General features: G+C 54.8%; 9 protein-coding genes across 9 annotated transcripts; 6 read left to right on the forward strand and 3 right to left on the reverse strand.

Moving 5' to 3' along the window:
- Positions 1–2,422: 2,422 nt before the first annotated feature.
- TRIREDRAFT_105011 (uncharacterized protein) lies at positions 2,423–3,434 on the reverse strand (the record flags this gene model as incomplete). Its single annotated transcript, XM_006963388.1, has 4 exons — positions 2,423–2,623; positions 2,676–2,709; positions 2,782–2,972; positions 3,135–3,434. The coding sequence occupies 4 exons, from the start codon at positions 3,432–3,434 to the stop codon at positions 2,423–2,425; spliced, it is 726 nt and encodes a 241-aa protein (XP_006963450.1).
- A 1,176-nt stretch (positions 3,435–4,610) lies between these two features.
- Positions 4,611–7,297, reverse strand: TRIREDRAFT_72922 (gaba permease; the record flags this gene model as incomplete). Its single annotated transcript, XM_006963389.1, has 4 exons — positions 4,611–4,643; positions 5,668–5,835; positions 5,911–6,500; positions 6,562–7,297. 4 exons carry the CDS (start codon positions 7,295–7,297, stop codon positions 4,611–4,613), a joined length of 1,527 nt encoding a protein of 508 aa, XP_006963451.1.
- Positions 7,298–11,857: 4,560 nt separating this feature from the next.
- On the forward strand, positions 11,858–13,419 carry TRIREDRAFT_58220 (uncharacterized protein; the record flags this gene model as incomplete). Its single annotated transcript, XM_006963201.1, has 2 exons — positions 11,858–13,032; positions 13,113–13,419. The coding sequence occupies 2 exons, from the start codon at positions 11,858–11,860 to the stop codon at positions 13,417–13,419; spliced, it is 1,482 nt and encodes a 493-aa protein (XP_006963263.1).
- Positions 13,420–14,150: 731 nt separating this feature from the next.
- TRIREDRAFT_57357 (uncharacterized protein) lies at positions 14,151–15,356 on the forward strand (the record flags this gene model as incomplete). Its single annotated transcript, XM_006963202.1, has 1 exon — positions 14,151–15,356. The coding sequence occupies one exon, from the start codon at positions 14,151–14,153 to the stop codon at positions 15,354–15,356; it is 1,206 nt and encodes a 401-aa protein (XP_006963264.1).
- Positions 15,357–16,535: 1,179 nt separating this feature from the next.
- Positions 16,536–18,387, forward strand: TRIREDRAFT_57558 (uncharacterized protein; the record flags this gene model as incomplete). Its single annotated transcript, XM_006963203.1, has 4 exons — positions 16,536–16,805; positions 16,890–17,275; positions 17,377–17,597; positions 17,672–18,387. The coding sequence occupies 4 exons, from the start codon at positions 16,536–16,538 to the stop codon at positions 18,385–18,387; spliced, it is 1,593 nt and encodes a 530-aa protein (XP_006963265.1).
- A 488-nt stretch (positions 18,388–18,875) lies between these two features.
- TRIREDRAFT_105019 (uncharacterized protein) lies at positions 18,876–19,727 on the forward strand (the record flags this gene model as incomplete). The annotated part of the gene is made up of 1 exon (XM_006963204.1): positions 18,876–19,727. The coding sequence occupies one exon, from the start codon at positions 18,876–18,878 to the stop codon at positions 19,725–19,727; it is 852 nt and encodes a 283-aa protein (XP_006963266.1).
- A 118-nt stretch (positions 19,728–19,845) lies between these two features.
- Positions 19,846–20,985, reverse strand: TRIREDRAFT_57524 (uncharacterized protein; the record flags this gene model as incomplete). The annotated part of the gene is made up of 1 exon (XM_006963390.1): positions 19,846–20,985. One exon carries the CDS (start codon positions 20,983–20,985, stop codon positions 19,846–19,848), a length of 1,140 nt encoding a protein of 379 aa, XP_006963452.1.
- Positions 20,986–21,689: 704 nt separating this feature from the next.
- On the forward strand, positions 21,690–22,933 carry TRIREDRAFT_76034 (uncharacterized protein; the record flags this gene model as incomplete). The annotated part of the gene is made up of 4 exons (XM_006963205.1): positions 21,690–21,751; positions 21,826–22,428; positions 22,501–22,727; positions 22,801–22,933. The coding sequence occupies exons 1-4, from the start codon at positions 21,707–21,709 to the stop codon at positions 22,931–22,933; spliced, it is 1,008 nt and encodes a 335-aa protein (XP_006963267.1). The 5' UTR covers positions 21,690–21,706.
- A 362-nt stretch (positions 22,934–23,295) lies between these two features.
- Positions 23,296–24,655, forward strand: TRIREDRAFT_120774 (uncharacterized protein; the record flags this gene model as incomplete). The annotated part of the gene is made up of 1 exon (XM_006963206.1): positions 23,296–24,655. The coding sequence occupies exon 1, from the start codon at positions 23,405–23,407 to the stop codon at positions 24,653–24,655; it is 1,251 nt and encodes a 416-aa protein (XP_006963268.1). The 5' UTR covers positions 23,296–23,404.
- Between the last annotated feature and the right edge of the window lie 999 nt (positions 24,656–25,654).

Here is a 25,654-nt window from a genome sequence, read left to right on the forward strand (position 1 = left end):
TTTTGGTTTGCAACAGGCAGCCTCGGAAACGAACGTTGGGAATTGAACAAGGAGAGGAGGAGAGTGGAAGGGAAAGGGGGGGGAGGAACGCGAGATGTCAGAATGTTCGCCGGGTTAACTCTGCTCTCTTCTGGATGCCAGATAAAGAAAAAAAAAAAACACAAAAAAATGGATGATGAAGAAGAAAAGGAAGAAAGGAAGAATAGCGTTGCCTCGGAGCTGAAGTCGACTCGATCGCAGATTCGGGACACCAAACGACGACCACTTTGGCGAGATCCAGGTTCCAGTTCCAGTTCCAGAGAAGGGGGGGGCCGTTTCATTTGGCTGGTTGGGCGAGTTCAAGGGAAGCCGCAAAATGCACAGGCCGTCGGGCAGCCGTGATTGGCCCAACGCAAAACAAAACACCGCCCTCAACAGCGGGCGCCAGGGGGTTGTCGCGGCAACGCCCATTTTGCGCAACAGCCCACGGCCGCCAGCTGTGCCCAGACGGTCAACTGGGTGCTTCAATGCTGGAGCTTCCGGGGGGGCGCATGGGCAGCTGAGGAGGGGTTGGGAGCGCGCTAGAGGGCCCGGAATCTTGCTTGCGACAGCGCTGGAGGCGGCCTGCAGGCGGGAGGAGGAGCCTTGAGGAGCCTTGAGGAGCCTTAGGTTGGGTGTGGGAGCTATTAGCGGGCACCACAGTCGAAAGTTGCATGGAGGTTGCCCAGCACAGAGCCTCGCGCTGGCTCGTATCAACGATGTTAATACCTACATGTAGTAGTCTAGTAAAGTCCATTGGATATCACCGGCGGGCGGCCCTATGAACGCTCGCGGGCTGCGACAAGATGCGAGAGTCGCCATGGCAGCCGGCAGGGATGATGTGAGACGAGGCAACGTCAAGATGCAAACAATCAGCAGGCGGAGGGCCGAAAGGATGCCGATTCGGCTGATGTTAGTATCGATCTTTTGTCATTACGTACATGTACACATGCATACAGTAAGTACAGCCCAGCCGGCGCCGCAGATGGCAGCCTACAGTACCTACCTTACCACCGAAGAGGTTCGAGATGCCGATGCTCATTCATGCTTCTTTCTGCTCACCCGCACGCATCCCGCGCTAGTTCTGTCGAGGCCCTGCAAAACATCCAATTCAGCTTTGTGTGGCCCTGTTGCCTGTCGTCATCAGACACTCTGCCGGGAACATGGCAAAGCGGTCAGTTTCCGATAGATCGCTAGCATTCATACCTAAAATACAACTCCTGAGATACATACTAGTAGATACTCCGCGCTGCATCAAGGCTCGAACCAAGCTTCAAGCTTCCTCTCTCTTCTGCGCCTTTCCACTCTCTTTTCGTTTGTCTTTGAACACTATGGCTACTACTACTAGCTGCGCACAGGAACCTTGACCCATGTCTCCTCCTCTCGTTCTCCTCAAGTGGATTCATCATGCAAGGCCCGACGACGATGGTGCCAAGTGCCCGCCATGACGACTGTGTTTACAAAAAGTGATACTAGTACTTACTACTACAAGCACATAATCATACAAGTAGTACGAGGTATAACTTGCAAGAACTAAAGTGAGACCCATATCCTTGCCCGATGTTTACTTTTCTGCCTTGTTTACTTTGACTTTTCTTCGCTTTTCGCATGATGGAGGTGGAACAGTGCCTCTGTCTTCCCGCCTCTACTACAGTACTAGGTAACTCCTTTCTTGGTGCTAGGTAGTAGTAGTAATTAGTATGTATGACTTTCGCCTTCGTATGATTACCTGCAGGCGATTCTGAAACACGGCGACGCCACGGTTGCCGAGAGGAACAGGACGGGACCTGGATGGGTGAATACGAAAGCTTGAGCCATCAATTTCCAGGCCCTGGCTGCGTGATCAAAGATGTGCGAGCACCAGTGGTGTCTTGCAACCCCCGTCTGAGTACAAAGAGCTTGTACCTCACAGTACTTGTACATAGGTACCTACCTTACATGCCCTGTATGACCTCCTTTTGATCCACAGCGATCCCGTAAGGCTCATCTCAGGTGCTACCGGGGCGCTTGATGAGGTTGATGAGGTTGATGAGGTCCATGAGGCACATATCTTACATACAGTAGGTACCTATGAAGAGATCCAATCCGACCTGGCTGATGGGCAATTTTGTTTTGTTGAAGCCAGGGTGGTCAGGCTTTTGCCTTGCCTTGCCTTTCTAGTAGTGGGCACTACTCTTACCTACCTAGTATGAAGGGAAGACGGTTCGTACCTAGTTGCATAAAAAAGCACAACTCCAATCCTCCGTCCACACCACCATCTCACGGTGTTAGCGTCGGGACAAGCCTTTTTTCGTCGTCTTTCACGATGGCACTTTTTTCTTTGTTTTCATGTCAACAAAGGGATCAGCCCTGTCTGTTTTTTTTTCTTTCTTTCTTTTTTTTTTTCTTCTTCTTTTCTCTCCCATCAGCTTTGACTCCTGTTCCACCGCACGCAATCCTCAAACTTAACGCCCGCCCCGCCAAAGCAATCCAGCGCGCTCCCTATCGTGAGATCGACTTTGCCCCGGCTCAGCCTCTTGACCGTGTCCAGATCCTCCAGGTGCCGACCGCCGCCGGCATATGTGACGGGGATCGAGCACCACTCTGCTAGGCGCTCGACTAATTCCTCGTCGATGCCCTTCTGGAGCCCTTCATTGTCTGCGGCATGGATGAGGAACTCTGAGCAGTATGGCTCCAGCTGCTTTATTGACTCTGTAGATGTCATCATCGCCTTGTTAGTTTGATAGGGTATGCATCATCAACAACAGGAAATATGCCTTAGACTTGCCTTGATTGATTTCCATGTCTGTCAGCGTCTGCCACTTGTTCATGGCGACGAACCACTTGTCTCCCTGCCGCCGACAGCTGAGATCAATCACCAGCTTGTCCTTGTCCCCGTCCAGAGCCGCAAGCACGGCATCCAGCCTCTCCTGGCTAAAGTGCCCATCCGGGAAGAGGTAAGATGTGATGATGACCTAGAGCTCACAAGAGCAATTCCAAGGTCAGCCAGCCAGCCCAGCACCTTCGCAAAAAATCTGGCCCAATCCACGAAAGAGAAGAAGACGACGACGACGCTGCCCTTATCTTTCTCTCTCTCTCTCCCTCTCTCTCCCTCTCCCTCATCTGTGTCTACCGACCTTTTCTGCTCCCGCCTCAATCCACTCCTTTGCATTCGTATCCCTGATTCCGCCTCCGACCTGCAGCCGGCCAGGCCACGCCTGCAGCGCCCGTCTGGCGGCCTCGTCGTTGCCTCCGCCCAGCATAATCACATGCGCGCCCTCGAGCCCATTGTCCCTGTACAGCTGCGCAAAGTGCTCTGCCGGCAGCTGCGAGACGTGGTTCGTCTGGAGCGCCTCGGACGCGCTGTCCAGCGTGCCGCCGACAATCTGCTTGACCTGGCCGGCGTGGAGGTCGATGCAGGGACGGAATCGGGTCATGGTGAGAGAGAGATGTGTGTCTGTGTCTGTGTCTGTGTCTGTGTCTGTGTGTGAGTGTTTCGAGACTATCCGTCCGATTGGGCGCGATGCTCAATGTTGAGAGATGACTCTTTTTTTTTTCCCTCCCCATCAATCAGGTAGTAGTACCTACATAGATACTAAGGTACTATCAGAAAGGAGAGACATTTGCCGCTATCCGCGTGCAGTTTGTGGGGCAGCTTTTAGTGCTGTGGGCGAAGTGACGCCACAGTGCCACGGCAGTCTGTGATATCGTTGTACGAGTACTTGGAGTAGTACATACACACGCGCGGTTCGTGCTGCAGCGTTGAGGTTTTGTGTGAGAGGCGAGAGGATGCGACCATGTCGGATAATGTTTCTGAGTTGTAATCCGCTCACCTCAAGGCCAGTGTTAAGATCAGACATGGTCAATTGGACTTGATACTTGCCAGCATGATGGCTTTAGGGTGCAGCAGTACCTGTAACTGACACTGATGTTATCATTGACACCGCTCAGCTGCCACTTCTCACGCATCATCATCATCTCACTCACTCACAAGACGACATCAGTTTTCATGTGAATCCTGTTTCCGAGACATTCGCCCCAACATGCAAGATAGCGACAACCAGCGGTGTAACAATAACACGCCCCTTGCTCATCCTATCACATCAGCTTCTCATCTTATCAACGGTCTGCTGCTATTAACAGATCATCGAGATGAGATACTACTACCACTACTACTACATATGCACATGCTGCCAGCACTCCCTTGCGTTACCTTGCAGCTACAAGAAACAAAACCTTTGGACGCCGAATTGCTGGATTCATATTAACATGCATCCTTATCTGCGACCCTTCCTTTTCGCCCCTTTGCAACGTAAAACATGCGAGTAAGCCCTCCTCTCTCTCCTCTCCTCTCCCTCGAGATAATCAATAGTTTCTCAACATGAAACGGGTGCATACTATGCTTATCGCTCTCTGATGCGGTGAGGCTCTACCGATGTAATCACGACATGCAGTAGGATCATGCATGTGCTTCGAGGGTTGGCTCGCAGGCCCTTTATGAGTGTCCGATTGCCCACGCTTTCTGCATCCTCTGCAATTCAATACCTTATCCATTCAGTGACTGGAGGAGTGCTTTGAAAGCTGTTGACCAGCTGTATAAGAAAAAACCTCGTCTATAATTTCCATCTCCTTCTTTCTCGTCCCTTCTATCTATTACCAAGTGGCTCTCAAAGAGGTACCTTTACCTAGGGCCTGGCGAATCCAAATGTCCTCCCCTCCTCCTCCAACCACACAGACTCCTCCCGACGAGGACCCCATCATGAACGAAAGCTCCTGGGAAATCGCCTCAGTCGTCACAACAAACTCAATAGACGACCCCGAAGGCAATCAAATGTCCGAGACCGTCCGCATCATAACCGAGGACGCATCCTCCTTCTCCATCCGCCGAGCAGAGCACCACCCCAAGGCGAACAAGCACTTCATGATCCGCGAGAGACAAGCACCCCATCGCATCGTCACCCTCTCGCACGGCACAGTCAAGCTCATCGACAAGCCCTCCATCGGAGGCGGCTGGCTCTGGCTGTGCGTCAAGAGCGGCGGCTGGTACGGCTTCGTCAACACCGTCTCCAACACATATCTCGGACACACCAATGAAGGGGATATCATCGCGTCTGCGCTGCAACATTTGTCCCACGAGTCGTTTGTCATTGATAGACATGAAGACGGCGGCTACGTCCTCTTTATGACGAGATGGGGCGAAGAACTCCGGCCGTTGGCCATCTCCCAGGATGGGGACGCGCTGATCGAAGAAGGAGCGGATGCGGCGGGTACGGCCTGGGACTTTGTTGAAGACAGCCAAATCAATCACTTCCATCTCTAAACACGCACCGTGGTAGCTTTCTTCGTGGCGAGGCAAAAAAGAAAAACGCCGTAGTGGGTTTAAAAGTCTGCTGAGACATGTCGCTTTGGGACGGGGGGGTTGGCAATCAGGAGTTGGGACTTGGGCGAAAATTATTTCGAAATGTTTGGTATCTCAAAATATATTCATTGCAAAAATTTGACTTCGCTGCTATAAGAAAAAAGAAAGAAAAAAGATGTTCCTAGATAAGCCCATCACTTCTTCTCTGCAGAAGTGTCTTCACGGACGCTATCAGATGGCGCTGCGGCGTCCAACGCATCCAAGCCATCGAGGCCATCAACAGGGCCGTGGAACATGCCCTCGATATCCACAACGGGTCCCTTGTAGTTCTTTCGGCCGTCAATGACCCAAGTGCCGCCCGAAATGAGAAGGATGACACCAAAGGCGACGATGGCGTAGTTCATGTTGGCCGGCGTGACGGGGAGCTCGGGAGGGAAGACGAACAGGACGGTGGTCAGAATGGCCCACATGATTCCAATCTATCCCATGACAGTTAGCGTCTTATCTGATCCTGGATTGTATGGAATGGCGAGTGAACGGAGAGAGAAACTTACAATGTTCACAATCCAGCCAAAGGGCTCAGGGACCTTGAAGTAACGGTTCTCCGGGAGCATCTTGCGGCCGCGGAGGACGTTGATGGTCGGGGGGATGGCATAGGTGACGCCGAGAGCCACGACCGAGGCCGACGTGATGGCGTTGAACGTGCTGGTAGAGCCGAGGAAGATGCAGCCAAAGACAATGACCCAGGCCACCGTCCAGAGCAGGGCGTTGATGGGCACATCGAGGGTGGGGTGCACCTGGGCAAAGACGCTGCTAAAGGGCATTCCTCGGTCGCGGGCAAAGGCGTAGCTCATTCGGGTGCTGGTGCAGACCAGGGTGACGGTCGTGAAAAGCATGCAGACCAGGGGGAACATCAGCAGGCACACACTGCCAGCCTTGCTCTTGGTTGCGTCCATGAAGATCTGCAGCAGCGGTCCGTAAGCGGCGCCGATGACGTCGTCGACGTTGTTGACGCAGAAGAGCAGCGCGGTCAGGAAGATGAAGCCAGTGAACATGCCGATGCCGATGCAGTACAGCATGATCTTGGGGCCCTCCTTCTGGGGGTTCGGAATCTCCTCAATCATGTGGGCAACAGCGTCGAAGCCTGAGACGAGTCAGCAATGGTTCTCACTGATGGCCAAAGAAGGTTATATCAATCAGCATACCTGTGAGAGCAAAGGCTCCTTGCAGCAACCCGAGCAGCCAGGCCATTCCATCGGGCCAGCCAACCTCGTTGATGAAGTTGCCGTAGACAAACTCGCCGGACTGGTAATCGGGCGATGCGCATGCCAGAACCGTGATGCTGATAATGACAAAGCCGGCGACCGACCAGAAGAAGGCGGCTTTGGTGAAGAGGGGCAGGATTCGGGTGAGGAAGGCGTTGATAACCAAGGCAATGAGAGCGAATGCGATGTAGATCAAGAACTGGTGCCACGGCTTGGGCTCAAAGTCGGGGTGAAGGAGCTGGATGATGTTCATGATGAACGTGCTGCCCAGCAGACCACCAGTGGCGCTGAGGGCAACCCATCCGGAGACGTTGATCCATCCCGTCACGTAGCTGATGCCGCGGCTCCATCGCTTCCAGGAGACAATGGCGGCCCAGTGGTATTGGCCGCCGGCGGTGGGATAGGCGGAGAGGAACTCGGCGAGAGAGGCGGCCTGGCACAAGTTGCAGATACCGGCGACGATGAGACCCCAGATGACCGAGCTTGAGCCTCCCGAAGGAAGGGCAAGGGTAATTGATGCGGCCAAGGCGGTCCATGTGTTGAGGATGGCAAAGGCAAGACCCAACATGGAAATCAGGGAAAAGTTCCGCTTGAGTTCCTGCTTGTGGCCCAGCTGGGCCAGGGCAGCAGCCTCTGGGGTGAGGCCGGCCTTGGGATCGTTGCCGTAGTCTTCCATGGTTGTCTTTGTGATGCGTTGGACAACTTGGGGATGGAGATTCGAGGATTTGGCAAGGCGAAACTGGAGTTTATGACCAGGAGGACCGGACCGGAACCGGCAACCGGAACTCTTGATGATCTAGGTTCGTCAAGGCTGCCGGCAGCTGATGGGGTGGCCCCAATCTGATAGCGCAGCGAACAGGATTCGGGGTAGTAGTAGTGCTAGCAGTGCTACACAATCTCTCAATGGGCGATAGGTAATACTGTAGCTTGGACTTGGGTAGATAGGGAAATAGATACCACTACTAGTTGGATAGTAGGTAGGTAGGTCGGGGGCCCCGAGTACGGCCCAAGATGGAGACGGGGACCTGGAGAAAAACGGGGTTGCCCTCCCCCAGAAATGCCCGTTTTTGATAAGACGATGAAACTCTGCAACTCGGTGATTGGACGGTGAGATGCTGAGATGACCTAGTCCCTGCTTTTCCATCCCATGCCTCCCCCACAGCGAGGCGTTTGGCGACGGCATTGGAGTGTTTGGCTGGGTCCGCGCCTTGTTGGATTCGCCCGCAGGCGACGCTCCGAAGTCGATGGCCAGAAAGACCAACCGGCGACGTCTTCGAGATTCGCCATAACACCAGCAGGTAGGTATGCACATGTAAGCCTTTCGCCTCCAGCATTCCACGTCGCGGTGTCGTTGGCTCCCAGCAATCCGGCTTTCACAACACTAGACTCATGTGGACCGCCTTAATGAAAGAAGTGAGACGCCGCTCGAGATAGTCTGGTGCTTGGTTATCGCTGGTGGGACCCCCCAGTGCGCGTTGCATCGCAATCGTGGGAGTGGGAGCTTGGAGACACGCTGGATGGAGCATCGCCTGACTCGAGATCAGCTTGCAAGCGTGGTCCAGCCCCGGCCTTATCTGCAGATACGACGTTGATGCGTCCAGTCAACTGCCTCGGTAGTAATCTTCATGTATAATGAGATGGATACGGCCGCGGACGATCCTGTGTCTGCGCACCTTGCCCAACAGCCTTCCCAGATAAACTCAGGGCGCCTTTCACGCTTGGACTCGTTCCTGCACCGCATCTCGCTCTTCAATTGGCACTGGGTGCGTAGTGCCTGGCCTGAAGGAAAAGTCTGATGCAGGGCGCTGCAGATTTGGGCCGCATGCCGTAGATCCCGCTGACGACACGGCTTGGCTGGCTTGGCTGGGCGGCCAATGGTCCGAGCCTCCGAAAGCCTCAGCAGCAGCCATGTCGAGGCCAAGGTCCGAGTCAAGTTGGCCAGCGGCGATTTTTCCTTCTGCACATATTCTTCCCGACCTTCCTTGCCTTTTCTCCACACCATCACCCAGGCACGCACTAACCCGCCACCGCTCTCCCCCTGCCGCTTGACGTTTTGCTCCGTCTCCCTGAGCCTCCCCCAGAGATTGCCTCCGACATTTCCCACGAGATCTCGACAAGCGCTCACGGGGGATATGGAGCAGCAGCTGGCAACTAATTAGTCACAGAAATGCAGACAAGGCGCCTTTTTGCGGGTTGACGGAATGTCACGGAGGCGAACCTGGACACGAAAGGGGAGCCCTCTCCCCGCACGATCCAGCGCCACATCGGAGCAGGTTGGAGTCGTGAGCCGGGGAAGAGTATGGACGGTAGAATCTGGCCCCAAGCAGCCGGGACAATGCGCAGAATATCGTGCCATGAGCTGGATCCGCGTCTGCCAATGGTTCCAGCGCAATTGTAACATCCCACCGTTCCCTCTCGTCCCCCGCAAACACTATTTCCCCAGCTTACTCGTACGGGGCCGCAGAGCTGTGACCTGGGGAAGCGAGGGCCACGCGGTGAGTCTGGAGGCGGTGACGCTTCAGCTGCCTCGTGTTGGACATCGTCATCGTCACGCAGCAACAGGCCGAGCAGACGGGAATAAGCAGAGACTCGAGCATCAAGATTGACTTTGATATTGACGGCACGTCTCGCGCTTATGGTGGCGTAATTGCCACCACATGTGTTCATGCACAGGCTGTCCTGGATGTCACGTGACTCACCTGCCTTCCATTATCTCTTCTTCTCGCTTCACAATTCAGGCACCAAGGCCACCAGATAGACTTGATGGCGCCTCTACAGTACACTATCATTCGAGGCCTGTCAAGACTGTCGACTGTGATCCATATAGCCACTACTTCGGAGAGGGCAATGTTACTGTCTGCGTTGATATACCAAGAGCGGTTGCGTCTATGTGGAGGAAGTCGCTGGTATGGGCCAACGCGATTCTAGAGGTGAAAGTCATCCATTGGCAACGCTGAGGCGGAGGGACGTTGCCAGATGCTGACTTCCTGGTCCTTGAATGATAGCATACTGGACAGTTACGCCTGACCCTCCTTGCTGCTGGCTTACGTCCTCATGAACGGCATCGTCAACATTCAACGAAGTATCGCCAGTACTACTACTGAGCTACTCCAACAAGCGGCATCTTCCGGACTGATACACTACCCGAGAGACACGCAGCATTAGCGTGCGACTATCACCCAACGGTCGCCAATTTCACGGCGGTTCTTCGCGATGCCCCATGTACGAGACATCCATAGTGACCGGCCCGGGTCCGTTGCCAGTTGGGCTCAGCTTCCCCGGCTTCCTGGGGTTGAGCTGTTCCGGCCCTCCTGGGGTTGGGCTTCCCCGGTTTTCTTGGGGTTCAGCTTCCCCAGCTTTTCCTTGGAGTTCGGCTTCCCCAACTTTCTGACAGCCCAGCTTCCCCGGCTTTCCTACAGCCAGACAGCCCATGACACGCCGAGAAGTAAAACGAAGTGCCGGGACCTCTGGGGAGCTTCTCGTCCGGGCCACATTTCTCTCGGAGAACCTGATCTACAACTGGGGTCTAGGCATGACACCCCGTCCCTTATAGTTTCTGCCTTGACATCCTTGGGGTTACATTACCATGCCTTTTGCTCCAGATGATGTTGGTTGCTTGTCGATTTGCCTATCAAGCTAATGCGGTTCGGACTGGCATCTTGGATCACGGCTCGAACCACTACTGGTTGGCTGGCCACACACCAGAAACTGGTCGTTTGGCTCCAGGAAAACAACCTGCCCTTGGTGATTGGCGACTTTTGCAGCATCATCACTGTGATTGAACATAGCCCTTTCACGCTACCTCATTGATCCCATCTACATGCGAGAACCTCGTTTCACAGTCACCTTATTAGGTGATACGCTGGGAACATGCATGTACTTGGACAGGACGGAGGAGTTGACTGCTCAATATGCTCAATAACGACATGACCTGGTACACGATACCTTCGACAGCTGATGCTACTCATCCAGATTTGGGTCAAATCTTGCATCTCTGACATGTTGAGAATTTTCCCATCATGGATTGCATGATACTCAGCCCAAGAGCCCAAGAAAGTCGATTGAACGGAGACCAATAGGCAGGGAGCTTCATACACGTTACCTACCTACCTTAATCCTAGGGGGGGTCGCTTTCGTGCTATTCTTGGTGCGCGACGGCATACGTACCTACCTAAGGTCGAAGGGAAATTGGTGGCGAAGGCATCACGAGTGCACCCATTTCCACGACAATACCTTGGCCAGGTTGCTGCTCTAGACAATGGAATTCAGTCGTGGTTGGCATATGTGAGTGGTTTCTTATTTTCTTTTGTTTTTCTGCGATGAATCTTGCCAAGTTCTAGAGCTGGCAGAACAATATCCAGAGAAAGTGTTAACTCAGAATTCCACAGAGCCCGGCTTGGCAACTCTTGTCAAAGGATACTTTTGCCTACCCAAGATGCTTGGTATAGCTTCACTGTGTCTCGAGCCGAAGATCCGCAGCAACAGGCGTTAACAGCCCGCGACCCCGCGCGTTCATCTGCAATGCAACCTGGGGAGCTCGCCGGAACATGCCGTATCGGGCTGGTGAGACAGATTCGGAGCAACAGCCGACCGATTGGAGAATCTGGTTACTACTACTAGTGTCACTGTTCGCAAAGGATGAGGCTCGTCTGGCGTCAATCTGGGCTTCTTGGTCTGGATAGAGGGGCTTCCAGCTTTGCTTGACCCGATGGAATCGCGGCTCGCGAGAGAACTGAGACGCTTCATCGTGTCTATCCGACCTTGGCGGGCTCAAACTTCCGCGCTGGAACCCGTGTCGCAGAGTCTCGAGGACGAAAATATGACGCCGGGTGCGCTGCCAAATCCATGCCATGTCGCCGCGGAGCGATTCAGCAGCGGCCAAATCCCGGCCAGGCGGTGCGATCCGCTCCACTAGACCGGGCCATGAACCAATTTCTAATACCACCGAGGATGGATGAGTGCCCGTATAAGAGCAAGGGGGCTCGCTAATCACAGCCATGGCCGGCGACACGAAGAGCCTTGCCGTCTGCATATATACTGCGTGCGCAGCGGCGCATCCACGATGGCGCATCGACATGGGCAGCGACACGACGACATTCCGCTTGAGAGCCCGCCAGCGACGCCTCGCTCCGACGCCGAAAAGGGCCGCCGTCCGGACGAGATTGAAGACGACGACGATGGCAACGACGAGAATGCGCTGCGGCGCCCCGTGTCTATCGCGGTATCAACCCAATCAATGGCCAACAGGCCCGGGTCGCTGCTTCACGAGGCGTGTTTCCTCTTCGTCGTGTCCATGGCGCAGTTCCTCGGACAGACGGGCCTGGCTCTCTCGGTCATCGCCGCGCACATCATCGGCCAGAGCTGGGACAATGTGAGCGATAGCCAGCTGAGCTGGTTTGCGGCTGCGTTCGCTCTGACCAACGGCACGTTCATCCTCGTCGCAGGCCGACTGGGTGATCTGTACGGGCATCGGCGGCTCTTCATCGTTGGCTTCGCCTGGTACGGGCTATGGTTTTTGGTGGGCGGCTTCAGCGTCTATGCCACGACGACGACGTTGTTTATTTGCTGTCGTGCGTTCCAGGGCATCGGGGCCGGACTGGTGCTGCCGAATGCGGTGGCCATCCTGGGAAGAACCTATCCGCCTGGTCGACGAAAGGAGCTGGTGTTTAGTCTCTTTGGAGCCACGGCCCCGGCGGGATTCAATGTCGCGGGCCTCTTCATTGCACTGCTGGCACAGCGAGCGTGGTGGCCCTGGTCGTACTGGATCATGGCGATTTTCTGCTTTGGCCTCGCCATCGCAGGGATTTTCGTGATCCCCGTAACGCTGGATCCACTGCCAGCAACGACCATCGGCTTGAGCAAGCAGGGACGTGTTCTCGACTTCATTGAACGGGTCGACGTTCCAGGCGCCCTTTTGGGCATCACCGGACTTGCTCTCATCAACTTCGCCTGGAACCAGGCCCCGGTCGTCGGCTGGGCGACCCCATATACCTATGTGCTTCTCATTGTGGGATTCCTGTTCCTGGGCGGCTTTGGCTTCGTCGAGCGCAAGGCCAGGTTCCCTCTGCTCCCGACTTCCGTCTTTACAGGGGATCTTGGGTGGACTCTGAGCTGCATCGCGGCAGGCTGGGCCAGCTTTGGCATTGGCCTGTTCTACTACTACCAGTTCATGGAGGTCATCGAGGGCGACGAACCGCTCATTGTTGTAGCGAAATGGGCCCCGGCGCCCATTATGGGCGTGGTTGCGGGCCTCACGACGGCGTATCTGCTGAGCCGCGTGTCGCCGAGCGTCATCATGTTCATGGCGATGTGCGGCTTCCTCATTGCAAGCATACTTCTGGCCACCATCCCGGTTCATCAGACTTACTGGGCACAAGCGTTTGTGCTGACGGTCGTGTACCCCTTTGGCATGTAAGTTAGCAGACTCTCATCTATCCTGTCCGGTCTGAAGAGAAACAATGCGAAAACGAAGCGCTAACACTGGTCATCAGGGACATGTCGTTTCCGGCGGGATGCATTCTCCTCAGCAACGCCATGCCACGCGAGCACCAGGGCCTCGCGGCCTCTCTCATTGCCACGACAATCAACTATTCCATCTCTGTGAGTCTGGGATTCGCGGGGACCATCGAGACGCAGCTGAACAGTCATGGGAAAGACTTGCTGAGGGGGTATCGCTCGGCGTTGTACTTTGGTGTTGGGTTGGCGGGATTTGGCATGATATTGACGCTGCTTTTCATGTCTGTGTCTTGGAGACGGAGCCGGAGGCCGGCCAAGTCGAGGACTCCAGTGCCTGGCTAGGTAGTCAAGTCATAGCGTTTGAATAAGTTCATGTTGTTTTCATACCTATGTGAAGAAGTACAAGTCACTCTAGAGTTCTGATACTGACTTGATGAAATAACCATCATTCGAGTTGTATAGTGTTCATTGAACTAGTCCATCAAAAGGGAGTTACATGTAAGTTTGGTCGCCCGTGAATTGCCCTTTATTGCGTTGTGCGAGGACCGTCTTATGTATATGTTCGGATCGGGGAGCCTTCTAACAGGCTGATACCCGAGTGTGATTTAGCCAACCACGGATTCACTGTATAGACGCGCAGAGATAACTGTGGCATATATAAAACCACGTCTGGGCTTCAATGACTGCCACGAAATCACATTGGCGTATTTTATTGTTCAAAGACCATGTATGAGTAGAGCATTGTACCTTGTCAACTTATGCTGTTGTAAGAGGCGGCTCTATTCGGCCCAAGCCGGACTCCCCCCACCAAAGAACCAACCACCAGCAACCCCACCATCGGATCACAGCTGCTTTCTTTTCCGCCTCTGTTGATTCGTTTCTCCGAATATCCCATTCGCTGCGTCATCCGCCGCCAAAGCTCGCCCTCTTTTCGCCGACAGCTCTCTTCTCCAAGCTTCCTGCAAGCTGCCTACAATCACACAGTAACATCTCGTGCGATTCAATCCGCTCCCTGTCGAGAACCCCGCGACACCAGCAAACATCCTCACCCCTCGATGGCCTCGACGCCGGTAATGCGAAGCCTCTCACGGCGTCCTCTACACGAGCTGTCCCCCAACCGCATCTGCCGCACCTGCAATCTTCCCCGGCGCCACTTCTCAAGCTCTCTCCCATCACCGCCTCGTCCGCCAGCCTCGGGCATCGCGCCCCTCGCCTCGAGACAGCTGCTCTCCGTGACCGGCCCCGACGCCGCCAAGTTCCTGCAGGGCATCATCACCGCAAACGTCGTCTCGAGCAAGGGCGAGCCCCGGACGGATCCCTTCTACACGGCGTTTCTCAACGCGACGGGGCGGGTGCTGCACGATGTCTTCATCTATCCGGTCCGAGGCTGCGCGCCGGGCGGCTCGGCGCAGGCGGCGGGAGACGACGGCTTCTTGGTCGAGGTAGATGCGGCGCAGATCAACGCGCTGCTGAAGTACATCAAGCGCTACAAGCTGCGAGCAAAAGTCGCCTTCCGAGCCATCGACCCGGCCGAGATGTCCGTGTGGCACGCATGGAACGACACGCCCAACTCGACAACCCTCGACATGCCCGCGGCCGACCCGTCAAGAATCGTCTTCCGAGACCCTCGCGCCCCCGGGCTAGGCCACCGCATCATCCAGCTCGCGGGCCACAAGCCGCCCGAAGTCGACGTCGAGCGCGCCACGGAAGACGCCTACACGATCCGCCGGTACCTCCACGGCGTGCCCGAGGGCCAGGACGAGATCCTGCGCGAGCAGGCCCTGCCGCTCGAGAGCAACATGGAGCACATGAACGGCATCGACTTCCACAAGGGCTGCTACGTCGGCCAGGAGCTCACCATCCGCACCAAGCACCGCGGCGTTGTGCGCAAGCGCATCCTGCCCTGCGCCATCTACGACCGCGCCAAGGCGGCGCCCCCGAGCCTCGTCTACGACCCGGACCCGGACCCGGAGGCCGGGGGCAGCCCCGAGGCCCTGACCGCCGACATGATCCCCGCCGAGACCAGCATCGGGCGGTCCGGCAAGCGCGGCCGCAGCGCCGGCAAGTGGCTCCGCGGCGTGGGCAACATCGGGCTGGGGCTGTGCCGCCTCGAGATCATGACGGACGTGGTGCTGCCGGGGGAGCAGGCGGCCGCGACGTTTCGCGACGGCGACGAGTTTGAGCTGGAGTGGGGGGAGGAGGACAACAAGAGCGGCGTCAAGGTCAAGGCGTTTGTGCCCGAGTGGCTGAGGCGGAGCATAGACGGACAGCAGCGATGATGGGACGTTTGGTCGTTGTATACAATACTCTTATCGGAGGACGTTTGTATGGTTTTCAGTGTGTGTGAGTGTGTGTGTGTGTATGATGGGCGAACAGAACATGTACGATATCTAGACGGCAAACCAATACCCTCCCCTGTTGTGCATAAAAGGGCTACTATGATCGAGGCTGTCTACGTTCAGCATCATTCTCGTCAGTTATTTGCCAGACGAACATGTGAGATGACGGCGAATGAACCCTTCGCGATTGCCATACCAAGGACACCAAGCCACATTGGCTGCGCCTGAATCTCGTTTCCAACGAACCGACGCATTGTGCAGCAAGGCTTGGGCCATGCAGTCAGCACTCTCTTGTCAACTCAATCATACTGCGTCAGCCAGGTCTAGAATCCTTTCAATGACGCGCCGCCCATCCAACCTCCTGCAAGGAGTGAGTTGCGAGGCTATCTGGAAGGCGGAATCTGCATCCGAGACAAGAATGAGCCATTCTGACGCAAACGTAGTTGGATCGTTTAATTCAACAACCGTCAGCATAGCCGTTTGGCGACCAAGAGCATAATACTAGTACAGTACTGCAGCTGCGGAGTAGTATGTAGTCTCATCACGTAGGATTCGCTTCCCTACAAGTGCGCAGCGGTAGGGCTGAGAGATGCGCTCCACAACGGCTCGCAGCTGAAAAAGTTGGTAGCAGCCTGTCTCTCTTTGCTGGGGGAGGTCGTGATGGGATCACATGGTTGGTTGACGTCAAAATAAGGGCCTTGGTTCTTTGGCTCCGGCCCCTGGCTTTTGCGACCCGTCAGCTGTGGTCATGAGTAGTCTTCTGGAGGTGCTAAAGTGCATGGAGCGCGGAGAAGGCTCCAAAGTAAAAGGACTGAGCCTGAATCCACGGGCCGTCGCTGACCACCTCATGGGTTGCACACCATCATGGCGCTTGTTGTGAGGCCGTGGTCATGCCCCTTCCACCACCAATGGGTGCTCCTCGATGTTTGCTCACGGATGTAACCCAGCGGAGGTGATCCAGAGTCCTGGGCTTTGCGGGGAGGCAGCCTCACATGGAGACGTTTGTATAAGTCGGCGTTTCGTCCATGTCGTCTTGCGTGTTGCCTCTCATTGTTTCGCATCGCTCACGCAATCCCACCCATAACGACAACACATCATTGATTTCCCGCATCTGCACTCATGGGTTCCCAGCCTCCTGTCAGCAAGCGTCTCATTGTCTGTTGCGATGGCACGTGGATGAATAGCGACAACGGCTATCAAGAGCCAACTCTCGAGCACCCTCAGCCGACGCTTCAAGTGCCCTCAAACGTCACCCGAATCAGCCGCTGCTTCAAGCGGCGTTGCGATGATGGCACGCTGCAAGTGATGTCGTACGAGTCCGGAGTTGGTACTGGCAGTAATGTCATTGATCACCTCACTGGTGGTGCATTTGGCCTGGGCCTTTCTGAAGTAAGAGCTGCTGCACCTTTTCCTGTCATTCATAGGTAGTCGTAGCATGATCTTAAAGGCAGGACGGGCTGACATGGCATGCAGCGAGTCCGCGAAGCGTACTCCTACCTCTGCGCGAACCATATGGACGGCGACGAGATCTTCCTCGTTGGCTTCTCCCGAGGCGCCTTCACAGCTCGGTCGGTGGCGGGCATGGTCGGTACCCTTGGCCTTCTCACTCGAGAAGGCCTGGAATACTTCTATCCCATCTTCAAGGACATGGAGAACTGGAACAATGACAAGTACGAAGACGAGTTCCCGGGACAGCCGTTCCCCAATAAGCCCAAGGGACCAAATGCGGCAGACGAATATCGAACGAGACTCGAGAAGCTGGGCTACACTCGTGTGTACCAGGAAAACGGTGAGCTGATCAAGATCAAGGCCGTCTGCGTTTGGGACACCGTTGGCAGCCTAGGCATCCCCAAGGTTTCGTGGCTGGACAAGATTGGCATCCACCCATCAAATGAAGAATAAGTCTACCCCCTTTGTCTTGATCCGACTGGGTGCCATCGCAGAAAGCTAACACCCACAGCACATATAAGTGGCATGACACGTCGCTTTCGGATCGCATCGAGCATGCCTTTCAGGCACTTGCCCTGGATGAGACTCGTGCTCCATTTACCCCAGCAGTCTGGGAGCGGCTCCCAGAGAACAGGTTGACGACCGACCTCCGACAGGTTTGGTTCCCAGGCAATCATGCCAACTGCGGCGGTGGATGGCCGGACCAAGAAGCCGCCGACGCTTCACTTGCCTGTAAGTGGTCCATCGTGCCACGCAGCATCAATGAGGATGCGTCTCGAATCAGAGACTGACGCTTGTGCATATAGGGATGATGGACCAGATGGCATCTGTGGGAGTCGAGTTTGACCTGTCCTGTCTTGAGAGAGTCGCACATAAGACCGTCAGTTACTATAAGAGCCTGAAACCCGCAAAGAAGGGCCTGGAATGGGCCGTCGAACCCATCTACAAGGAAAATCAACCAGTCCGGCCGTGGGCACTCGGATCCATCAACAAGGCCGGCGACTTCATATACAAGCTCTCAGGCTTCGAGAACAGGACGCCCGGTTTGTATAAGCGAACAGACCCAAAGACTGACCGCGAAACCGGCATCTTTCTGCAAGACACCAACGAGCGCATCCATAGCTCAGCCAGAGTTCGGCTGGCTTGCAAGGGGCTTGGCTTGGACGACAAGGCCGTTTGGACCTGCCCATCACTGGCCAATTGGCAGTTGAAGCACACCAACGAAACGTTCAAGGATCCGATCCCGCATGATCCGAGCTGGTGGCAGGGTCCTCCGGATGAGTCTGGAGTCGACAAGCAGGAGAGCGGAAGATGGATATGGGAGTATGCTGGACCGCAGGGCGCTGCGCCCACGGATCCTAAGCAGAGAATCATGGTGGAAGAGCCATTGGGGCCATTCGAGCGGTATCTTCTTCAGTTGACAGAGGGCACACCAAACGTTTACTTATTCGCCGAGACCCAGGATATCGACTGGCAGGGGAACAAGATTCCAGCGCTGAGAAGCAGAAAGAATGGTGTCTAAGCAGCGCAGCTTTCTGTGACAAATCAATGTATCTGGGTGGCATTTGAAGCCATGAAGTTTAGGTGTTCAGTATATAGATTTGAATTGCGATTGACAATGGCAGCATGTTGAGTGAAGCTTGATGATATTGAAGTTGCTCATGATTGGGGTGGCAAAATTCAAGGTACCTTGAGTACCTACTTAGGTACCTGCACCTAAAGCTCAAAACGTCACGTGATAGCGCATCGAACGCTGACTGGCAAAGCGCGGAAGGCGCGACTAGAATTCGGTCACTCATAGATCAATCCTGACAGTCATCAGGCAGGCACTCTTTCAACCCACATCAAATTTCAAAGGTCCTGCTCACTTCGCCATATTCTCTTTTTTCTTCTTCTCTACATATCTTCTGACTACTCTTGACTTCTTTATCATCATCAGTGACGCGTCCGCAATAACTACGCAGGACCCATCGCCCTCTAGAACCTGAAAGAACTCGGCAGACTCTCACAATGAGCGACGACAAGGCGGACCTTTTACGGTTCGCAAATGAATATGCAGACAAAAACATCGACCTCTACGAGCTCCTCGGCGTGGATGCCCTCACGCCCAAGGAAGATGTCCACCGAGCTTGGAGAAAAGCGTCTCTGAACTACCATCCCGACAAGGCGCGTGAAAAGTTCGATGCAGCAAAATGGGAGCTATTCGAGAGGGCCAGGGATATCCTGTCCGATCCCAATGCGCGTGCGGCTTACGACCAGTCTCTCAAGGCCAAGCTGCTGCGCAAACAAGAGCGCGAGGCGATGGACAAGGAGCACCAAAGGTTCGCCGATGACCTCGAGGCCCGCGAAAATGCCCACAGACAGCGGATGCAAGAGCAGCAGCAGCGGGACCAGGAGAAGCTAGCCAAGGAACGAGAGCGGCTGGCAGAAGCGCAGCGCATGCACGACGAAGAGAAGAGACGGCAGGCTGAGGCGGCTGAGGCAGCGGCTGAGGCGGCGCAGAAATTGGAGGACATAGCCGAGGCCAGGCGACGACTAAAGGAGAGGAAAGAGGACAAGGCAAGGAGGAAGCAGGTCAAGAAGTCACTCAAGGCCACAGGTGGTATCAAAAAGCCGCCCGGGCCTGCCAACGGCACCGTTCTCGTTCCTGGCGATTACGTTGTAGATGTCGGTGCGGTTAAGAAGAAGTACTGGGAACTGGTTTGCGACAAGCTGCGGGCCGTTCAAGCAGTGAGGAACCTACAGAAGCTTGATGTGACGGACAGCCAGGAGCTCGAAGATGCCGAGAAGAAGATGATTGAGGCGCGACAGCGCATTCATGAGGCGGAGATGAAGTTTCAGCAGGACACGACAGCCGTCTAATCACCCGCATGCAACGAGAATAGTCGACGTCACCACGTCATATCAACCCATGTTCGCTATCTACCACATCTATCCACCGTCTAGCGTCACCACTCGAGGACGGCAGGCTCCGCGGTCTTCAAGCGTCTTTTTGATCCAGTCGAAGGATGCTTATCGCGTTGCCCCCCATGATTGCCTTTGCCTGTTCCGAACCTTCGCCAACAGCAATGGTCACCGCGTCGGCGTTCAAGCTCACGCTCTCCCACTCTCCTTGCTCATCACTCTCAAGAGGGGGGAAGAAGGGATGGTCAGTTCCAAACATCAACCTGTCAGCACCGCTAGCGTCTATCGCTGCCTTGAGCCCAACCTCGGAATAAATGACGGCGTCGAGGTAGATTTGCTCCTTCAAAACCTGCCAGATTGTTCGGCGACCCTTGCCAGCTTTGCCCTCCCTAACCAGCTGTCCATCGTGCATGATGCAGCTTTCGATCCTGCCTGCTAGAAAGGGCAGAGTCCCCCCGCTGTGGGCCAGGATCATTCTCAGATCCCGCACTTGATCAAACACGCCGGACAGGTACATCCGCGTGACTGCAATGGTGGTTTCCATGGGGAAGCCCAAGGCGAGTGGCAAAACGTGGCCGTACTCTGCGCTGGCTCTAGGCCCCCAAACCTCGTTGGGCAGTCCATAGTGTGGATGCAGGAATATGGTCAGGTTGGCCGCCGCCAACGCCTCGAATATCGGCAGTAAAGCGGGATCGTCAAGCCCTTTGCCCAAACCCGAGGTGCCGAGGATGATGCCTCTGCAGTATTGAAGACTCTGCACGTGGGAAATCGCGGCGAGCAACGTGTCCAGAGGCGCAGTCAGGGGCAATGCCGCAAAGAAGAACAAGCGTCCAGGATGCTCGCCACACATGCGCGAAAACTCTTGGTTGACGGACTCGCCAATCTCTCCCGATTCAGAAGCGCTGAGGAAGTCGAGCCATGGATTGGCGAGGGATATCACCGAAATGTCAATGCCATGGGTGTCCATGAAATGGATCTTCTGAGCGAGTGATGCAAAGTGAGAGGTGAGCGGCCGCCCAGGAGGCTTGGCTGTAGGATCATTGGTGGCCTCCTCGAGTGCTTTGCCTTCGGCTTCGAGGAGTATCAGGCGCGGCTCTGGTGTCTGCGGAAACGTGCGGACGAGAGGGATCGTGGTACGGGCTTCGAGTATCTTGATGTATGATGGCGGATACATGTGCGTGTGGATGTCCACAACGCGTAACTTGGAGGCTGCCATGTCACCAGCCGGGAAAGGCGAGTTGTTCCTTCACGATGGTTACGAAGAGAAGATCTCACGTCGACACGAGCTCATCGACTCGTCTGAACAAGCACGCACGCGGGAGTACTGCGGGGAAGCGGCAATAGCCCTTGAGTGGCTTTCCGCCGCCCATGGAGTCGCCGAACGACCTCGTCAGCGCCAGGCGTGTTACACTGAGATACAGACATGATACAACAGATACGTTTCATGCTCAATACTGTATCTTGAAGAGGGGCACGGCACATCAACGATCATGGCCCCGCACGATTTTCGACTCTCCACCGCGATAATCAGCCTGTTGCAACCAGTCAGAGTCGAGCAGATCAGCCATCCCATGCATTACACCCCGGACTAGGCCGACTAGCTGCCGTCTCTTGGCCCAGCTTATCGCGGCCTCAAGCTTCGGCTCTAATACAGCGAAACGCCATCTGTTGAAGGTGGGAGAAGCTCTTGCTGGTGGCGGCTCGAGATTGTCTGCCAGCGCCCGCGCTATCCCGCGAGACTTACAGCGCCGCCGACGACTGAAGCAAATAAGAGGTTGCATTGGAATGGGTAGTATATCTGTAGCTTGCTCTAGTTCCGCTACCCAATTATACCTATAAATACGAGGGCAAGATGTATTACCCAACGCTGCGTTTTTTAACAGGACTACTACTCTGCACATGTGAATCGAGCACTCTACCTCCTTATCGAAGGCACAATGGCGACTGACGCGGCAGTGAGCAAAGATGGGCTCTTCATCCCCGTGAGTGATCCTGACGTGCTGGTGAAAAAGATACGACGCCATGTCAATGACAATACTCATGTTTTTTCTTTCAGCTCATCGACTTTTCTAAATTCCTAAATGGCAATGCTCTTACTCGCCAAGAGACAGCCGATGCCATCCTCAACGGCTTCCAAGACGCCGGCTTCATCTACCTCAAGAACCACCCCATCTCCCAGGAAACCGTCAAGCACACGTTCAACATGTCGGCAAACTTCTTCGCGCAACCGCTGGAGAAGAAAGCAGCACTGGAATGGACGACTCCGCAGGCCAACCGCGGCTACGTCGCTCACGGGCGAGAAAAAGTCTCGCTGCTCAAGGACAACGCCGAGGTGGAAAAGGTGCGCAGCGCGGTGCCGGATCTAAAGGAAAGCCTTGAAATTGGCCGCGACGACGAAGAAGGGCATCCGAACAACTGGCCTAGCGAAGAGGGCTCATCCATCGTGGGCTTCAGGGCGGACATGTTGAGCTTTTTTGAGCAGTGCAAGGCGTTGCATGTGCAGGTCATGCGGGCTATCGCGATGGGCATGGGGTTCGAGGAGAGCTTCTTTGATCGGTTTGTTGATGTTGGTGATAACAACTTGCGGCTGCTGCATTATCCGGAGGTCAAGTCGGATGTTTTCAACACTCCCGGGCAGGTTCGTGCCGGAGAGCACAGCGTAAGCGATAGTTTCATACATTTATTGTGTTACATATGGCGTTTTCCTCCTGACGAACAGTCGGTATTATAGGACTACGGATCCATCACTCTTCTTTTCCAAGATGACCGGGGCGGTCTTCAGGTGAAGAGCCCCAACGGAACGTTTGTCGATGCAACTCCCATCGAAGGGACCATCGTCGTCAACGCCGGCGACTTGTTGGCGAGATGGAGCAATGATACGATCAAGAGCACGATCCACAGAGTGGTTGAACCGCCGAGGCGGGAGGGCGAAACGTATCCTTCGCGATATAGCATTGCGTAAGTTCTCATGATTGCAGCAAAAAGGCCAGCTTGACAAATGTGTTCGCAGTCTAACGCGGGAGAGAGGCAGCTACTTTTGCAACCCCAACTTCAAGGACCTGATTGAGGTGCTGCCGGGAACGTATGCCACTGAGCAGGAGAAGAAGTATACCGGGATCAACAGCGGCGATTATCTCGTCCAGAGACTCACGGCGACATATTGACGGGCACGTGAGATTGGCAACTCCGAAAGCGAAGAGTAGTAACAGGCCTTCAGTTTTTGATGGATGGACTTTTGGTGAATGGAGAGAAGCGCCGCTTTGCTCGCTTATAGGGGGCAATTGCTTAGCTCTCTACTTCATTGGCCTGAAGATGAGTCAATAGGTAAGAGGCATGATGTTCAGCCGCACTCCAAGGATTCGAGAGGGGCAGCGTCATGTGCAGGTCTGGAACAGCCATCAAATGGCTGCGGGGGGCGTGTCTTTGGGTTAGCGATTCCTTTGAAATCCGAGCTGTCATTTACTCTCCTCTGCTTATAAGGGCTGCCTTGGCCTTCTTCCGTCTGTCCTCATCTGCCCAAGACTAGGTATTCTACAATATCTGGTCCTTCCAGCGGGTAACTCGTGTCGCATATCACGTCCATACAACATGATAGGCATCAGTGCTTTTGACTGATACAAGTCGTCGCTGGTATCATGGCCTGGGGCAGCAGCACCAATAAGAGCGGCAGCTATACAGCTAATGTCGAGATCCGTCCTGGTAACGACGGGGACATAGAAGCATTTTTTACTCGCAACGGATTCGATGGAAAGACCAGAGAGGTGTGCGATGAATATGCTCGTGGGCAATTCCCCGGCGTAGAACCGATGCCTTTGCAGACGCAGGGCTATTGCTCCTATACGCTGAGCCTATCAAGAAGCTATCTGCTGCAGTTTCGGCCCGAGGCGTTCATGTTGAATATAGACACTTGCCGAGAGGCCAAGGCCATCTACGGCAGCTATGCTCCGACGACGACGTATCTGGGCGAGATCCAGGGTATCCCCCTTCAGCGCCTTGACGAGAATGTTGATCTACCAGTTATGCATGTCTATCTGCATAAAAGAGTCCCGGGAATCCCACTATCAGAGTTTCGAAGCAGGAGACAAGATAAGATGAAGGAGCGGGTGGTCAAAGCAGAGGATAGCATGTACAAGAGGAGGTTAATGCGCGGACTGGCCAAGGTGTTTGCTCTCGGGTTCCGTGCAAGGCAGCCTTTCCGAGAAGATCTCCCCAAGGGACGGATTGGCGAGTCGATGCAATGGCGGCTGAACCTCCTGAGCGGCCTGCCCTCCAAAGACACAGATCTCCAAAGACACGTCACAGAGGCGCAGAGCCAATTCCTCAGCATTCAGTCATCCGACTGGTGTCTCACCCACGGCGACCTCCTCCCGGCAAACATTCTCGTCAACCCAAGGACAGGCCGTCTCACAGGCCTCATTGACTGGGCTGAAGCAGAGTGGCTGCCCTTTGGCATGGCTCTCTATGGCATCGAGGAAGTCCTCGGAGAGGTTGTCGATGCTTCTCAGAAGTTTGAGTACTACTCGGACCACCGAGAGCTGCGCCAGCTCTTCTGGTGCGAGTTTCTGTCTTTGACGAGACAGAGGCAGATGAGTACAGGACAGATACAAGGGGTGGAAGCGGCGCGGAAGCTGGGGATTCTGTTTTGGAGGGGAATTGCGTTTGACGACGGGAGGATGGATCGTGTCGTGGAGGAGGGGAGGGATGAGGAGGAGATGCAGAAGCTGCGGCTTTTCTTAGGAGCGCCGAGTATTTCCGACAGAACCGGAAGAGTGCAGGCCGGCAAATGGGTTTGGGATCTTGAGCATTTTGCATGGTGCTGGTGGAGGATGAGGAGGAGAGGGGAAAATACATGTAGATACCTACCTAGGGAAGACGTGATCCAGTAGAACTTAAGTTCAAGTTGGTGATAGTACTTGTATCTAATTGCAACCAAAGGTGGAGTGACACCATCAAAGAACTCCATCAGCTCCATTCCACGAGCTTGACGAGGTAGCGCGGTCTTTGCTGTGGGTCGCCCGTGTTTAGCGAACTGGGTCGTGCATTCAGTGGGGTCGCACCCCTGGGCTGTAGCGCATCCTCTGTGGAACTATAAATACAGCGCTGCCGCCCGCCGACAACGTCCAACCTCGAGCGCTACGATTTCCTCGCACCAAACGACAGGCCCGGGCACGTCCCTATATAAACCAAAAGAGCGGCAGTGACAATCGCGGAAACAGTCGAGTGGATTGAGACTCGTTGGAGGCAGGGCCCGCCGAGGAAGGCGACGATTCAATCACCGGTTGTTTCCGCTTTCTCTTTTTTTTTGTATGTTTTTTTTCTTGTTGTTTTTTTTCTTCTTTCGGACGAGATAATGATACTCTTTATCAGATCTACTGGCGATCGATTTCTTTCGGTATCTTGTGTTGCGGTCATGTTCTGTGGTGCGGGAGGTCTCTGTAGTTCAGAAAGCTCACATCCACGTCCTCGCCCCCTCCGAGAGAGTCTTGCCGTGTATCGCAAAACAGTCGAGCAGTGCCGGATGATATTGGAGGCAGAGAGCGGCAGTACTGCCCTTCTCCTTCCTGCTTTTCTTCACGTCCTTTGCATTTCTTCGCAATTGCATGGAGTCTGCCAGATATTGATCGATCCTAGATGCCTTCGATATGCCTGTTCGATTACCACCAATAAGAGCCTCGAGATCCTCATGCTCTTTCGTTGCGTACCTACCGAAACGCTCGGCCCGGGCAGTGCCCTTTATAAGCCAGGTTATTCTTCTATTTTCCCGCGGAACAGTCGAGTGGATTGAGACTCGTCGGAGGCAGGGCCCAGCCGATGAAGGCGACGATTCAATCACCGGCTGCTTCCGCCTTTCCTTTTTTTTTTTTTCTTTCTTTTTTTTGTGTGTG

This window comes from Trichoderma reesei (genome assembly GCF_000167675.1).
Source record: "Trichoderma reesei QM6a unplaced genomic scaffold TRIREscaffold_4, whole genome shotgun sequence".
NCBI classification, from domain to species: domain Eukaryota; kingdom Fungi; phylum Ascomycota; class Sordariomycetes; order Hypocreales; family Hypocreaceae; genus Trichoderma; species Trichoderma reesei.